The sequence below is a fragment of the Temnothorax nylanderi genome, unplaced genomic scaffold (genome assembly GCF_030848795.1).
Source record: "Temnothorax nylanderi isolate EJ_2023f unplaced genomic scaffold, tnyl_v1.0 TNYL_tig0045_pilon, whole genome shotgun sequence".
In the NCBI taxonomy this organism is placed as follows: Eukaryota; Metazoa; Arthropoda; class Insecta; order Hymenoptera; family Formicidae; genus Temnothorax; species Temnothorax nylanderi.
In genome coordinates, this window is record NW_027249107.1 from 1,292,376 (window position 1) to 1,308,767 (window position 16,392).

At 37.3% G+C, this 16,392-nt stretch overlaps 2 protein-coding genes across 2 annotated transcripts; one reads left to right on the forward strand and one right to left on the reverse strand.

Annotated features, from left to right (window-relative positions):
* Positions 1–91: 91 nt before the first annotated feature.
* On the reverse strand, positions 92–13,116 carry LOC139771958 (B-box type zinc finger protein ncl-1). Its single transcript, XM_071705199.1, has 9 exons — positions 11,252–13,116; positions 10,426–10,757; positions 9,977–10,181; positions 9,391–9,898; positions 8,549–8,719; positions 8,095–8,351; positions 7,639–7,996; positions 7,262–7,494; positions 92–6,812 (listed from the first exon to the last, which is right to left on the reverse strand). The coding sequence occupies exons 1-9, from the start codon at positions 12,023–12,025 to the stop codon at positions 6,708–6,710; spliced, it is 2,943 nt and encodes a 980-aa protein (XP_071561300.1). The 5' UTR covers positions 12,026–13,116; the 3' UTR covers positions 92–6,707.
* Positions 13,117–13,729: 613 nt separating this feature from the next.
* LOC139771970 (FGFR1 oncogene partner 2 homolog) lies at positions 13,730–15,707 on the forward strand. Its single transcript, XM_071705218.1, has 4 exons — positions 13,730–14,029; positions 14,601–14,735; positions 14,833–15,084; positions 15,287–15,707. The coding sequence occupies exons 2-4, from the start codon at positions 14,601–14,603 to the stop codon at positions 15,512–15,514; spliced, it is 615 nt and encodes a 204-aa protein (XP_071561319.1). The 5' UTR covers positions 13,730–14,029; the 3' UTR covers positions 15,515–15,707.
* The last annotated feature ends 685 nt before the right edge of the window (positions 15,708–16,392 follow it).

Sequence of the window (16,392 nt, forward strand, 5' to 3'; positions counted from 1 at the left end):
AAAATATCGAGTTAAAGACCCAAGTCGAGTTTTCGCACAAATGAAATCGCGATCCGAGGTGATTATACCAGTGAATAAAAAGAATTTGATCTTCAGTTGATTACTTTATTGAAAAAGAACAAAGAACAACATTACAAATTAAACAATTGGCAGGAAATAAAAAATATATAACAGTTTCCAAAATCACATGAAATATTTAAACATTACAATTTTGGTAAAATGTGTTTATGTGCTTTGTGAGCATCACAATATATTATTATTGCATTGCAGCCTATGCGCAGACAAGAATGTATACTTCTACACGTTTCAAATAACTGCGTAGTGATATCATTTGAGAATATCTTAGTATAGGGCGGAACATATGAATTGACAGGTAATGGCAAATTGAGTTGATATGATGAAGCAATGTACGATCAACAGAGAACATTTATCTTTTTTCTTTTTAAGGCTAAATCTGTCCATCCTATAATAAGATATTTTCAATATAATACATTTGACAAATATATAAGTAGCAAATGTTCCGTATCTTTAATTATGTAATACAGTATGTAGATTAAAATATTTTTTTTTCTTTTTTGTAAAAGTGTATATAGATGTGTATACGTATAATACCATAAATTTGAATATTTTATATAAAAATGAAACTAAAATTTGGTACAAGATAGAAAAAAAAGCTGATTTGCGGTAAATAAAAAGAAAAAAAAAAAGTAATAGAAGAGAGTTTAGATCTGTGTTACAGATATTTCGGGGACTAGTCTTGACAAACTTTGGAAGATTAAAAATCGTAAAACTCGTAAACTAAGAGAGATATATAGATACATATTTGAAATACTTTGAAATTCAAGTAGTCCGACGACGGGGGGGGGGGAGGGTGTTTTAATACAAAGGCTGAGTAGTCTCAAAGGGAACTGATTTGTGTGTGTACACAGTCGATCTCTGGACGTGTATAACTCTAAATAATACGTTACATTACAAGATGACCATGCTCCTTGGCATCCCATTAGCATATAAAAAATATATTGATATACACGCTTTCCATATTGCATTACAATTTACCTCTTTTTTTCGTCAGTTGTACTATTCTTATACAGTTTACATTTTGAAGTGTATAAGTGATGTCGGAACATTTAAGATCTTTTCTATTTTTTTTTCTTTCCCCAGAAATAGCTCATTCTATGCAAAATACCAATGGAGGTCTCAGGAAAACATGGTTTACACACAGTAATCCGCAGTATCGATTCAGGACAGCTGTTTACAATATTTGTATGTGTACAACATAGGTTGAATCGTTAGAAAGTTCATTTCAGATATACATAGTACATGTTATTTAGTGTGTTATTTAGATAGATTTGAGAGAAACGACGCTAGAACTAATTTTGCGCAGAGAAACGTGACGGAGCCAGGCTTAACTTTCGGTAAAGCACAACCGCTCGATGTAAGACGATAGACGCTTAAAGTTTTCGATTTACGCGACAAGCTGCAAGTGAGCTGTGTTATGAGCTAGCAAGAAGCTTTACGGATTCCAAATGTCGCTTCACCGTAAATAGTTTCTCTCTCTCTCTCTCTCTCAGTCAGCCTCGCGATCACTACTTAAAAGTAAGTGGAAACACGGAGATCACCGAACGGATATATTCGAGGGTATGCTACTCGACACAGGTTGACGCGCTCTTCAGCATACCGGGTTTGGAATGCAACTGTATGTAACGTGGGTTTTTTTTTTCAGTGGTCAATTTGATATGTAAACAAAGTACCTCCAAAAAGGAACGTGTTGGTAATATCCAAAAATAAATATTACACGTGTATAGGGCGATGGCGAAAGCGTTTATCTTTACCCTTTCTCTCAGCCTGTTAAGTATTACATCGAGTAAACTAATGCAAAATAAATAAAGCTAGTGCTGTTGAGGAATGAAACCAAGTAACAGTATATACGCCATTAACATGCCATTCGCGTTACTTACTCTCTAAAGATAGAATATATAATATATATATATTAAATATTTGTACTTTAACTGACTAAGCAAGGATTTAATCGTAATTTTTTGTCTTCTTACTCTAAGAACTTCGACACCCGCGCGCGACGCGAACTTAAAAAAAAAGACGAATAAAATAAACTTATAAGGAATAAAACAAATCGTAAGCAATAATATACATGTTATATAAATACTCTGATTAGTCTGTTTTGGCACTAAAGAATTTAACTTTTTCTATCCCACGAGGTGACAGATAAAATGATCGATTTGGAATGCAGTTAAATCGTTAAAGTAGAATTAACATCAATACTTGTTACGAACTAATCGCTTTTTTTTCTGCCTTCTCCCACGAGGTAGTATGACAAGCTGTATAGAATTCCTTGTCATCCCACCTCAGATTGAGTATTTGAAACAAAGAGAAAAAAAAATAATAATAATATTGGCAACAAAAACGTAAAAAATTAAAGCGAAGACGATAAACGTGTGTATGCGCGTATCTGAAAAAGAACACAATTAAAATGAAATGAATTGTATAATAGAAACCGATCGAGGAGATAACGTCTTCTTATCTTTTCGAAGTAAGATACATAACTATGGCGAGAAATTCGTAAAACCAATTAAACAAAACAATATATAAATAATATAAATACACGTTTAAGAGCAATTCCGCTTTCCCGGATTGCCCGAATAAAAACGTAATAGATCAAAATATATATTAGCAAGCTCGTACCACGTATTCCCCGGCAATACCCTGCCGCAGAAAAAATGATCTAGTGTATCCAAATAAGTACGCTATAATAGCGTCGGAAACAGCCAATCGAACACATAACGCTTGCATAAGGGTAAAAATTAATAATTACATAGTATAAGACGATGTATATGATCGAATAAGGAATAAAAATATTATTACAAAAATAACGCGGAACGCTTACACATAATGAGCTACGGCTTTTTCTTTCTCCTTTTCTTTTTTTCTGGTTTTTTTTTTTGATCATAGATTGTTGACCCTCTCTTTTTTTCTCTCTTGTATATAAATACAATTTAAATTATGCTGAAGGCATGAAAAAGTAAACATTAATCACGGACTTTTTATTTTTAGTGTATAAGCCATGTCCAGTAAAATGATGTAAAGATGTTAATACAAAGCGCAATTCGTAAGATAACTCTTTTCTCGTTACGCTTTTTCTTTCATTTATAACCAGCTATATAGCGTTAATTGGCCATGCCCTAATCAATATAGCAAAGTCATACTCTTTTTTTTTCTTTAGGATTCTAGGAAGACTATGATTAACCGTAGGCTAGAATTCAGTTTATGTCGTGTCATGTTAGTCCTATTATTTATATAATTGTAGCTGTCTCGTTAATGCTTGTGAACATCGCAGTAATTCTTATTGTATAATATATGCGACTCTTTTCTTTTTCTTTCTTCCTCTTTTTTTTTTTGAAATCAGGAACATATTCGTGTGTGTGATATATAGCAACGATTCCTCATCGGATACACGACATATTTTACGATTGACAAGTATTGTGTCTTATACAATTCGCGCAAATCGTAATTCGCGAAATTAGAAACGGAGCGACGCGAGGCGCTCGCAACTCCGTCTTCCTCGTGTCGCCAAGTTTATCGTAAAACATAGCTTGTAAAACGTCACGTTTCGAAAGCAATTTTGCAACGGGAAACAAACGTGATCGCGCACTAACTCCGATTTTATAAATAAAAACAGGCGGCAACTCTACTATTATCAAAAAGGAAACGGAAATGGTAATTTTAACTCCACGGCAAACGCAACATTCGAAAATTCGACCGTACAATAAATATGTAAATTCAGACAATTCTGCTTGAAAAATTATGTCGGAGAACCTGTGGCACCTAAAAGGCCTTGGAAGTTGTATAGCAATAAAAATAGTACTGTTAAAAGTAATACACACAGAAACCTATCCCATGCTCGAAATACGACCTTCGATTTACACCGCCAGTTGTAAAACTGTTTAGTGTGGATAGTTATGAGAGCTTTTAATATTAGTTTAACAATGTAAGCAAAGTTTATCTATTACGTACAGAGTGACTATATAATTCTATACATATTAGGATAATAAGACTTTTGAGATTGTAAAAATCATCAAAAAATCTATCACAATTACCATTTACGTAACAAGTAATTCTCGTTCTTTTTTTTTCATATATTATTGTTGTAATTTAAACATCAAGGCAAATAAGGGGTGAATTTCAACAGTGGCCTAAATTAGCCAAGTAGTCTTCCACAGAGATAAAAATATGTAAAGAGTAAATCTATACTAAAATATTCAAGTATATATAAGGTGAGCGTAATATAATAATTTTGTGAGGTAAAAGACCCTCTCGTTAATGGTCATCCATTCGTTACACTATGAGTTTATTTTTTATTTTTAATATGACTGGCAAAAATTTTGCAACATGTTCTCTCTTTATTTTGAATATCTTCTTTTTATATTTAACGCGTATCATTAGAGACGATTGATGGCCTGCACTGCGACAGGCGTTATTGTGCTTGTAAAAACACCTCGCAGGCGGCAACCAATGGTATCTCACATTGATACACTTCTAATCAATATTTACCTAGCAACAACATCAGAGACTCTTTAAGGACACAACTTATCCTGACGATACTATTATCACAGGCATTATTTATATAACTCTGCTAACCATGACTATTAAATATTTCAGAATTAGTTTTTCTTTTCTTTTTTTTCTTTTTATATATAAAATTAAAACTTCTAACGTTATACGAGAGATGAGTACGACTGATTAGCTTAGGTGTATGTATGTAGGCTTCGTGCAATTTACTACAAATGCCGATGTTATGCGCGAACTTTAAAATAGCCTCCTAGTACTGTCCCATTTTTTGCGTTTCTCGTTTCGTCTAAATTGTTTTCACTTGCTTCACACGAGTAATGAAACCAGACATTATCGATATAATTTTCCTGTATGCAAACAAATTTGATAAAGCTAGTCAAGTATAAATAAATATATATATATATGTTGTGTATATATATATATTATATGTATATATGGATGTGCTACCTAGCATTTGGTATGGCAAGATAGATTTATAATTAAACGTTTGTAGATAATGTAAGGTAACACAGTGTAGCAATCTGCCAAATATCCGATGTATATGTTGTATACACATTGCATTTTAGTTCAATCAAATCTTAAGGCTGATCATGTAAACAACCCTAAAAAATATGTGTATTTCTATATATGTATGTGTCTTATGTGGTTTTTTCCTTTTTCATGTATCATGTTAATATATACATAAATAGAGGTTGTTTAGCAAACTGTACGTTATTTCCTTTTTTTTTTACATAGATAAAGTATCGTCCCTATATGATATACCGGTGGTATATATATATATATTATGTACTTACGAATCTTATATAATATATTACACAAAATCGCTCCCCTGCATTGTAAAAAATGCGCGGGAACGATTTCTGTAATTTTATAACAAATACATTTACATGGTATGGATACATTATTCACTAGCACCACGAACCAATAATTCACACACGCATATATATCATATTCATATGGTGGACCATAATAAAGCATCCTGAGTAAATATTGTAACCATTATGTGTCTCGTCTAATTTTAACAATGCACAAATGGGATCTACTCGTTTGTCTCATAAGTGTAAATAATTATTTCACTTTTTTTTTACGCTCAAAGTATCTTTTCTGTACGACACTTTTTATATAAGATATTAAATGTTTGATTTTCAACATACCATAATCTATTCCTTGCACATTAACGTTGTTTTTATATTATGTTCTCAACTATCATTTTCAAACGCGCAGAAAGAAATCAGGAACATAGCTCTCGTTAAGCTTCGTGCCTGCTGCAATGAGGAGTATTGTTTCGTTCTCTTCTTTAGAAATACGATATGATAAGAGCAGGAAGTACTACCAACTACCTCGCAGCATGCAACGTTCTTTTTTTTGTCTTTTTTTCCTATTAAGCGAAAAATTTTGATCCTTTCATCGTGAAATTTATCCTGCTGAGTTTATTAGTTACTTAGAAGCTCTCTTAAAGGAAAACTTTTTAAACGTAATCTGTGCACTTATATGCATCTTGAAGCATCAGTTAGGACTAAGAAGACAAACATCCTTGATTAATAAAAAATCAGGACGAGAACGTCTTGTTCCGAGCACGAATCGAAACCAGTGTATAGAAAGTGCTCGTCGGAGACTAGAATAATTTGATTTATAAACATACTTAAAATACTGACATGTCAAAAATGATGTACAACAACCAATTTTGACGGAAGGCCATTATAAATTGCTTTCTCTACTACAAGCGATCCAACTGGCTGGTTGGTTGCTTACTGGTTGATATAGCTTACTGCTTCTCTCTTTTTTTTTTATATAACTGGTTCCACTTAGTTAATTTAATTTACTTTGGCAGTTTACCAAAATGCAAATTGCTAAGTTACTATTATACTGTTTGGTCGGAGACGTACGTTACCTTTCTGCTTTTTTTTTGTTTTCAACATTGTTACTTTCATAAAACGGGGACGCATTATATTTTTACAACTATTAAAGCTGCATGCTGCACTTGTTTCTATTGCTTCAATAGGCCCAATATTCGAACGTAATGCCTTGGGCATGCCTTTCCCACCTTTCGTTGAGAGCAGTTTCCAAAGAAGTTTCCACTTGCAGGAGGAAGTTTATAACATACTTACTCGTCTGATGCCACTTCACAATATATAAAGAGTGTTTAATACAAGGACATGGTGGTTGTTTTTGGCCAGTGTTACAATATATCCTTCCGAAGTTATCTTCAAGCCACAACATCGAGACACCTAGGAAATATAACAACATTTAAAAGCGCTATTATTTTAAAAATCATTACATTTATAAATATTTTAGTAAAAAAACATTTAGTAAGATAAAATAGAACATAAAATTATCTTATAAGATACTAATATTAAATTGATTTTTATTTTAGACTGATCAGTACAACAGTTCATTATTACTGGTAATCAGAGTTTTAAAACGATAATATATGTAAACTAAAGAAAAGTATGGAATGACATTTGGCTCCATTTGAAAGCGATTGATCCATTATTGACAGATCTTAGGTTCGATTCCTGTCATTCCATATATTGGCTTTATAAAACATTATTGAAAAAAGTTTACAGATATAAATAAAGGAGCTAAACGATAACTTGTTTCGGAAACTCACGTTTCATTTACATATTTAAAAAAAATGTACATCTAGGAATAAAATGTAAAAGATCTAACACTCTACCTTTACATATGGACATTCAAATTCTGATATTAAGGAGCCCGCTCTGGAGAAGACAGCTACATGGAAACGATTACCATGTGAATCTCCAATTAATACATCTCCTGCATCGCTAATATCAATCCCGTTCGGGAAGTTTGTTACATTCTCACAGCCAATGCGACGCAGGAATTTACCCTCTTCGTTGAACACCACAACACAATGTCCTTTGAAGTCGCAAACAAAATATTCTTTGCCTAAAATTTTACACAAAATTTATATATAACTTGCATGCAACTCAATTATTAATATTATAAATTACATAGTTTGTCTACTAAGAAACGCAATTTAATTATAATTTTATTGGTATAAGTACTGCTATTGAGAAAGATTATGCTTACCACTGATAGCAATATCACTTGGTTCTCTCATATAGTCACTACAATCAAACCATCTCAAAAGGTCTCCTGTATCACTGATTACGAACACAGTTGGCGACACACTGTCAACAGCCACAATATGACCTTGGCTGGTAACAGCTAGGCCAGCTACGATATCGATGTAACGAATAGCGATCTTCTTTATAAAGTGGCCATTCTTCGTAAATATCTGCATTCGGGATCGTTCATTTCCACGATCGCACACAACAAATTTGCCATTATTTCTCATAACGGCTACTTTCCTGGGGTACCATAATTGTCCCTCTTCTTTACCAGGAACACCGAATTGAAATTTGAAAGTACCAGTCTTATCAAAAATCTAGAATCAACATAGACAAAGATTTATATAAAAGTGCTTTATACACATTTTTTTTCTATAACAAAGTACTTATTGCTAGCATATATCATTACACATACCTGAATTCTATGATTATTTGTATCCGCGACGATAATATCTTCATCAGTCCCCAGACAGAATCCATGAGGCGAATTAAATTGCCCTTTACTGGGTCCTAATTGTCCAAACTTGCTTCGGATATGCATAGGCGTTAATTTTGTATTCTGGGTTCTTGGATGACCAGGATAATTCCCTGTTCCTGATCCGGTTACGTGATTGGCAACGGTATTTCCTACTACTACAGGCATATTATGCATAGAATCACCTATTAAGTCATCTAAAAATAAAATATCAATATTGGTAAGGGTATGCAGTAACTATATCTAATATTGAGAAAAACTATTTCCTCTTGAATCTTTTGTTTAAGATACAATAATTATGCAAAATATAATAGTGTTATGGTATAAGATAAGCATAAAAAAATTTTTTCCGAGTAATATTTATTGATATACATGAAAATCGGGATAATCTTACCAGCACCCTGTGAAAGTATCGGCGAAGTAGAAGAGGATAATGATTGAAATCCTCCATTTAATAGACTATTTGCAGCCAAAGGACCCAGGTTTGAGTTATCTACAATGGCTGGTGAAGGTCCACGTCCCAATACTAGTCCGCCACCACCATTAATGGTGGTATTTCCAAGATCTGTATCGAATAGATGCAGTGATAGTAAAAATAATGATACATACAATTTCGATAATTTTTTTTATATATACTGATAATTCTCAACTGTATTTCAATATTTCAGGGGATAAATAATATATATATTTATACAAGTATATTATTTTCTTTCAAATTACACTTTAAGATAAGATAGAGGTCGTGTTAAATCTGATTCTAATTTTGTCCCTTCAAAAGTTGTCATATATCTTAAAAATGGATTATCAAGAGCTCTTGAAAATCGAATTTGCAATTTAATTCAGTTTAATTTATTTCTGTCAAATTATAATTTTTAGAAAATTTGACACACTATTTAAATCTGACAAGTTAGTTCGCATTACCTCCTGTCGAAATATATGCTCAAGAAGTATATTTTAAAGACATATTTTAAAATGTCATTTAAAATAAAATAATATAATTATATGTCGCGTAAAATAAAAGAGATTTCTAATTTTAACGAAAGTAGATGTAGGATAAAAATAATAGTAATAATAAAAATGGGGAAAAAACTTAAACATAAACCAATAGTTCTTAAGGTACCTGTGAATCTGTGGGAAAATCTGGAAATGTATGGGATTATGTCTGGAAGAAATAAGAGGGGAGGACATTGGGATTACTAGAGCAAATTCATAAACTTTTAATGTCACACTTCTTACCTTGATTGCCAAGAGTATTTCCTAATTTTGCAAGAGCTTGCAAATTATTAATGGCATGGCTTGTAGAACTTAGGTCTCCAGCAAATAAATCTGCCAAAGTGAAGGACGGAGTTGGACTAGGATTCGAGCTAGGTCCAACTACACCAGTATCGCCCACCATCTCTACCTTCTCCGCTAAACTGGCCAGCTGTTGTAGATTGTACTCTTGAATGCTAGTCAATCCGTGCATAGGAACCGTACCTGTTGGAAGAGGTACAGGTGGTGGAGGAGGCGGAATATTTTGAGGACTTGAGGTCGGTGGAATAATGAATGAAGGTTCACCTTCAAAGGAGGATTGCATAGACGTGGGAAGTGAAATGGGAGAGCTTGTGCTGATAGAACTTGGACAACCCATTGAGGTGGTATGAACTATTTGCTGATTTGTAGAGACACCCGATACCGTTGAGATTGGTTCAGGTTGAGCTTTCACTTCTAGCGTACTTTCAGTGTGAAATTTTCCAAATACCTCCTGTAATCATTTTTCACACATCGGTTGTTACAAGGATATGTAATTGGATAAAATGTATTATTGATTATGCATATTTACCTTCATAGTTTTCTCAAATTGATCATAGTCGGTTTGAAATTCGATAGAGAATGTTACATTGCGTTTTGGTGTATTTTTTATTAAATTCATCAGTTGCGCTCCTACAATACGCCGAAGTGCTAAGATTTCCACTGCATCGCCGTGTTCCAGCAGTCTCGAAGTAAAACGACAGGCATCTTCTATTTTTTCTGTGGTCTTCTCAACACTGCAACAAAATTTCAAACGTAGCAGAATATGTTCATACATGTTTTCATAAAAAGAATAGATGCCTTCCTATCGACAGAACAGTCTTATTTTGACAAATGTTATTACCAAAAATTATGTTTTACTCATATCCTTCTTTCTAGTACAAGTATCTCCTTTCTTTTAAATTATCTTAGTCTTTAGTATGTAACATATATACATATAAGCAATGATGATTAAATAAACAATTATTAAAATATATATACCCATGAAAAGCATCCATGATTTCGAGTTCTCTGTTTGAATGCAATTTCTCAAGCTCGGATAACGCATTGTCTTTATATTTTTCTAGTATGGCCTTGTAACTTTGAAAAGTCTCCATAATTAAATCTTTTGCTTGATCATGTTGTACTTGCAGCTCGCTAAGCGCATTTTCCAGTTGTACCGTAACCTGATCGCATTCAGCAATTTTTGCTTTACTTTCAGTCATCAGGTTAATTATTTCCTCCTTCTGCCGTGGTTCCGCATCCGTCAGTCGTTCGTATTGATGCTCCGGTGCTTTGTGTTCCACAAGCAGACACTCATTGCAAATAGGTTCCTGATCACACATAATTTAACACTTCTCATTTAAAATTCTATTAACGATAGTAAGACTAACACGATTAACAAAATTCCAGGCATACAATATATGTAGAAATAAATAGATGGAAGTATTCTTTTATATGTAGAAGATAGAAGAACTATTATTCTTTTTGCAATGTAAATTTTCAAAAATAAAGTTAATTTCTTTTCTATATGTATGAAAGAAAATATATACTTCGAGCAATATAGAATTAAATGCATTATATATTACTTGCAATTTTATATTTTTAGACAAGTATCCGTTTCAATGAATATATTTATAAAAGAATCTATCATAGCTATACTTATAATTTAAATTACAATGTATTAATGGTGTCATTATCTCGATATACGTCACAATAAGAAGATCAGTCTCTGACTGCTTAGAATATGTTAAGAAATGCCAAGCGACAATCACAGACTAAATACATAAAAGCATTATCGAAAAGTTTCTCCACAAAAGTTTCTTACCTGGCAGGTGTGACAGTAGAACTTCATATTCTCAGCAGGATGACACTCGCAAAATATCGGCTTGTGTATCGGGATAGCTTCGTTGGATTGCTTCAAATCTTCAAAGGCAACTACTTTGTGATGCTCGAAGCAGCGCATGAACTGATGCGCCGTGTTGCAGTTTGGGCACAGGAAATTGGCGCAATCCGAGCAACGCGCCACGGCGCTCTCTTTGGCCTTGCAGGAGGTACAGAGTACTGCCATGTTCTCGATCGCGGACATATCCAATATATTGGTGAGAACATAGTCGCACGTGAGCGACGCGGCGCCTTTAGAACTAACGGAAGTCTCTTGATGGCATACGGGGCAGCTTATGACCGAGCCCACCTTGGAGTCCCCGGCCTCGTCCATCAGCAGCTTGTCCAGACAGGCCTCGCAGAACACGTGCAGGCAGGAGAGGACCCTGGGCGAGCACAGCTTGCTCATGCAGAGGGCGCAGCCCTGATTGCTGGCCTCCCCGTTGCCGCACGCCATCTCCTCCAGGGCATCGCCAGGATTCCCGCCGTTGGTGTAGCCGCCGACGGAGTTGACGTTACCTCGATCGCCGAATATATCGCCGCCGTCGATCTCCTCGGTGCCAGACGGCGTGACGACGATGCCACCGTTGCTGCAGCTGCTGGCACTGCTGCCTCCACCGCCACCGCCACCGCCACCGCCGCCGACGCTGCCGCTGCCATTCGCGACCGTCGGCACCGAGGTGGCTCCGGACGGAACGGCCACCGTGGACGATGCCATCCCGCGAATCCCGCGATGGCGTCCGCGCGCGATTCACAAGGCGGGAGAGAGAGGAGAAGGGGGGAGAGTGATGTCCTCGACGTTCTCCGACCGTGCTTTTTATCTCTCACGCCTGCGGGGTCCGTCGGATCGTTCCTCGGGGACGACTCTCCTCGCTTCCACGATTATCCTTCTGCCTCCTCTTCGCGCCTCCAGTCGAGACGAACGGACGAGAGGGAGACGAAGATTCTTGAATCCTCACGAACACGAAGCGCGCGACGCTCGAAACATCGTACTGTCGGCAACGCTCGCACGCTCGCACGCTCGTCCGCGCGAGAAACAAAACACGCGGGGTACCGAGGATCGCCCAGGCTGGCTGGGATCCTCGTCGCGCACTAGGAGACGCACGCGGGGACGCGTGTATGTACGTACGTGTGCGCGCGCACTCGGGGAGAAAAGGAGAGGAAAAAAAGGAGAGAATCCCTCTTATCCCTCGTTCCTCGCGAGCCCCGATATCCGTGTAAGAACGAACGACTCGAGCGAGCGCCCGCACACGCGCGCGCGCTGCTCTGCGTGTGTATGCGTGCGCGCGCGGGACTAACGGTTTGTCGGCGTCGATATATACGTGTATATGTATATATATATCGCGCAATTCCTTATCTCGATAACGCGCCTCGGCCACGGGGACGATTCGCGGTGGGCCTCGTACTGCTGTCGGCTTACCGAGATCGCGCGGTTTATTTACATTCGCTCGGCCGTCCGCCGCGCACGTCGATCCTCCTTCTTCCTTCTCGTCCTCCCTCGTGTCCGCGTAAGCACACTTGGAATATCCTACTCGACGGTTCGGCGCGCTCAACGCCGCAGCTCGCGTATCGCGAGAACGCTCGCGTACATTAACGTCGGGGACGTGCCGTGATGCGTGCGATGCGCGCGGGGCCTCCCCTTCACGTTCGGCGACGACGGCTGTAGCTCGGTCTCGTTATCGACGCCTCGGCCGCCGAGTATTTCGCAGTTCTTCATACGTGGAACAAACGAATAAATCATTCGAACCGAGAAGAGCTCATCCCCTCGATGCGGGAGTCGTCGGGCGCGCGTGATCGAGACGGGAAACTCGCGCGGACGTCGCGCCGGTCGCGCGGAGGCCAGCGGAGACCGGCGGAGGCGCGTCGCGCGCGACCGCCCGGCCAATCGGCGCCCTCCGCTCCCGGCGAGGCGCCACCCGATTGGCCGCGGCCCACGGACAAGACGCGTCCGTGAACCGCGCACGTCGGCGAATTAAAATCGCCGCGGGAGACGAGGCGCCATATTTAAATACAAAACAAACAGCAAGAGAGAATGTTTATAAACGTCTCTCATCTCTCGTCTCTTTCTTTCTCACCACTTTCTCCTCTCTTTTTTTTTCTTTTCTCTTCTCTTTTTTTCTCCGATTAAATCCCCGGTCGCGGCTGGTTTGATACCGGAATAGATTATTATCTTTAGCGAGGAAGGACCTTTCCATCCTCATTGTGTACTCGCTATGTATTACATATTATTATTATGTACACGCTGTCAGAAACGTCGCGTTTAATCAATGACGGGCTCTATAAAAAGACCGAGGGCGAGCTCTTTTTTTCCCGTTCTCGCGGTAAATGTCAAATCGCGAGCGGCCATTTTCCTTCCGGGTCGCTTGGCCGTTGGCCGCCTCGCGCGCACACACATGTAAACATACGCGCGTATCGGTACACTCATGGCTGCTCATGGCGTCACACAGCTGACGAGTGACGTGTATACGTATACGTGCATACCGACCGCGCGGAGTGGAGTGGAATGGTACGCGAGGATCGCCGTCAAGACGGGACACGGGAGTACACCACCGCTGCACGGCACGCAGGACAGTCCTCGAGGGAGTGGTGAACCGAATCTCGGCACGACCGACGTTCTCGCATAACCTCGGCGTCGTCGCCGGCGATTAATTGCCGAATGCGCTACGAAGTCGCGAGTCACCGTTGAACCTGGCGAGCACTGGCGAGTCGCCTTTCCCGAAAGGTGAGTACCGTACCCCGTCGAACATGCGATTGGAGACGTCGACGACGACTTGCTCGACTCTCCCTGGAGGACGCGTCCAACTCGGGACTTCTCTCCATTCACATAAAAAAAAAATCTATGAACGAAAGGAGGGAGGTGTGAGGAAAGGGAGGAAAAAGCACGTGCGATGACTAGGTCGAATGTGAAAGGCAATCGAGATGGAATCATTCGAACTCGTGATTTCATCCAGCATGCCGAGATCTTATGCTGAAACTTTTAGTCTCGGTCTACAATAGGCGTTTTAAGCCCTAAGCCTTGTCAATTTCTTAGGGCTTAGAGCTTAAAACTAGAGATCTATTAAAACACCTATAGTAGACTGGGACTTATGTTCAAAACCCAGACTCCATGTATCTTAATGTAAAATTAAAAAGCAAGAGTTTACATTATACCGCTCGTTATCGCAGCTTTGTTTCTGTTATTCACATTTGAAAATTAATATTCAAACTAAGCAATACATGTTTGAGGATGAAACAACATAACTGTATTTTTTGTTACTTGTTTGTGGATAAATGGGATTTGTATCTGTTTGCAGATGTCGTTGACGTTTCAGCAGATTATATTGGATGCCAAGAAATTGGTCATTCGATTTTCCGACCATGAGAACACGGCAGATACCCTGATAAGTGAGGTAGAGGCTGTGTATGGACAAATTGATAACATGAAGCAGGTAGATAATAGAGATATATTTTACAAATATGCATATATTACAAGTACTAAAGTTATATAGTTTTCTATGTTATGTGTTTATAATTTTATATCTGCAGTATCAAGAGGAAGTAGAAATTTTAAATACAGAAGCAAAGCAAAGACCGCACCTGCAACTTATCGCTGGAATTCAAAGGGAAAATAAACACTTGCGAGAAATACAGGCAGAGAATAAGGAGTTGAGAAACGCCTTAGAAGACCACCAGCATGCGCTTGAGCTCATAATGTCCAAATACCGACAGCAAACTGCCTCTTTATTGCGTCTCAGCAAAACTGATTATTCATCCATGCACAATTCTAAATACGCTAATGTAAGTAAAAATATTTCTGTCTTAAATAATAAATAAGTTAAGATTTATAATCCTCTATCTAAAATTTTTACTCTTTATTATTAATAAAATAGATTTGCTTATTAATCTAACTGGAAACTACAATGCAAGAGATTAAAAAATACAATGTTCACATATGTATTTTATTAATATATGTATATCGTTAATTTTCGTTAATTTACAGATAATAACCAGTCAAGCAGAGAAAATTAATGAAATGGCAGCCGTAATGAAGACAGCCGCTGCCTTAGATGAGGAGAATGAATTGAAGGAGAAGGAGGCGCTTCATACTTTGAAGGAGGAGAATGCCACGCTTCGAGAAATAGTAAATATTGCAAATAAATACGGTTCCTTAAACAAAGAATGTTCTGTAGAAAGCAAAACCGTTCAAACGGATCCGCCAATAGATTAAAGATATATTTGCTAGAGCTTTCGATCCTTTTTATAAAATGTTGACCAGTATTTATTTCACACACAAACTCATGACATATAATATTACTAGGTAGAATCTATTACGTATAGGTACGAAGTGTATGTGCAAGTAGTAGTATATGTACGCGTATTCATTTGTAAAATAAATTGTACAAGCCATTTGCAACATATAATTTATCTTATAATTTGTATCGTTTATCGAGATTATTATTATCGTATATCTTCTTTTCATATATTCTTTTATATAAAATGCAACATTTGTTTGATAAAGAATGGCAAATCATGCAACCAAAAAATTTTCGTCGACTTTATCTTGGAAAAGCTTTTTTGAAATGTTTTAAAAGAAATTATTTTTTCATAGCTTACGCCATAAACACAACATTTTATTTAATATAATATATTTAAGTATATTTATAGTATTTTTATATATGATATAGTATATATGTCGAGTTCATTCCCTACAATATCCCAGTTTGTTTTGTGGATTTTCTAGGGATTTTGCGAAAAAAAAACGAATTACACGAATTCCCTGTAACATATATGTATCTCCTGATGGGCTTGCAGAAATAACTTTGGATAAATGTGATTTTTCCGCTTCTAATTTTGATACAATAGATTAATTTGTTCGGTAGGATGATTTCCATATACTGAAAAAACTTTAGAAATTACCTTCGCAAAACGTTTTTACGTTTCTGATTTGTCGTGTATAGCTTTGTCTTTCAAGTTATTACTGTGACTTACCGTGACTCGGTGCAAATTTAACCGTTTCGTTCACTTTAATTTATCGTATTAGCGTATCTTCTTCAAATCCGGAAAGGCTTATTTTATTCCCCTTGGAGCGAAACATCTTTTTTTTAA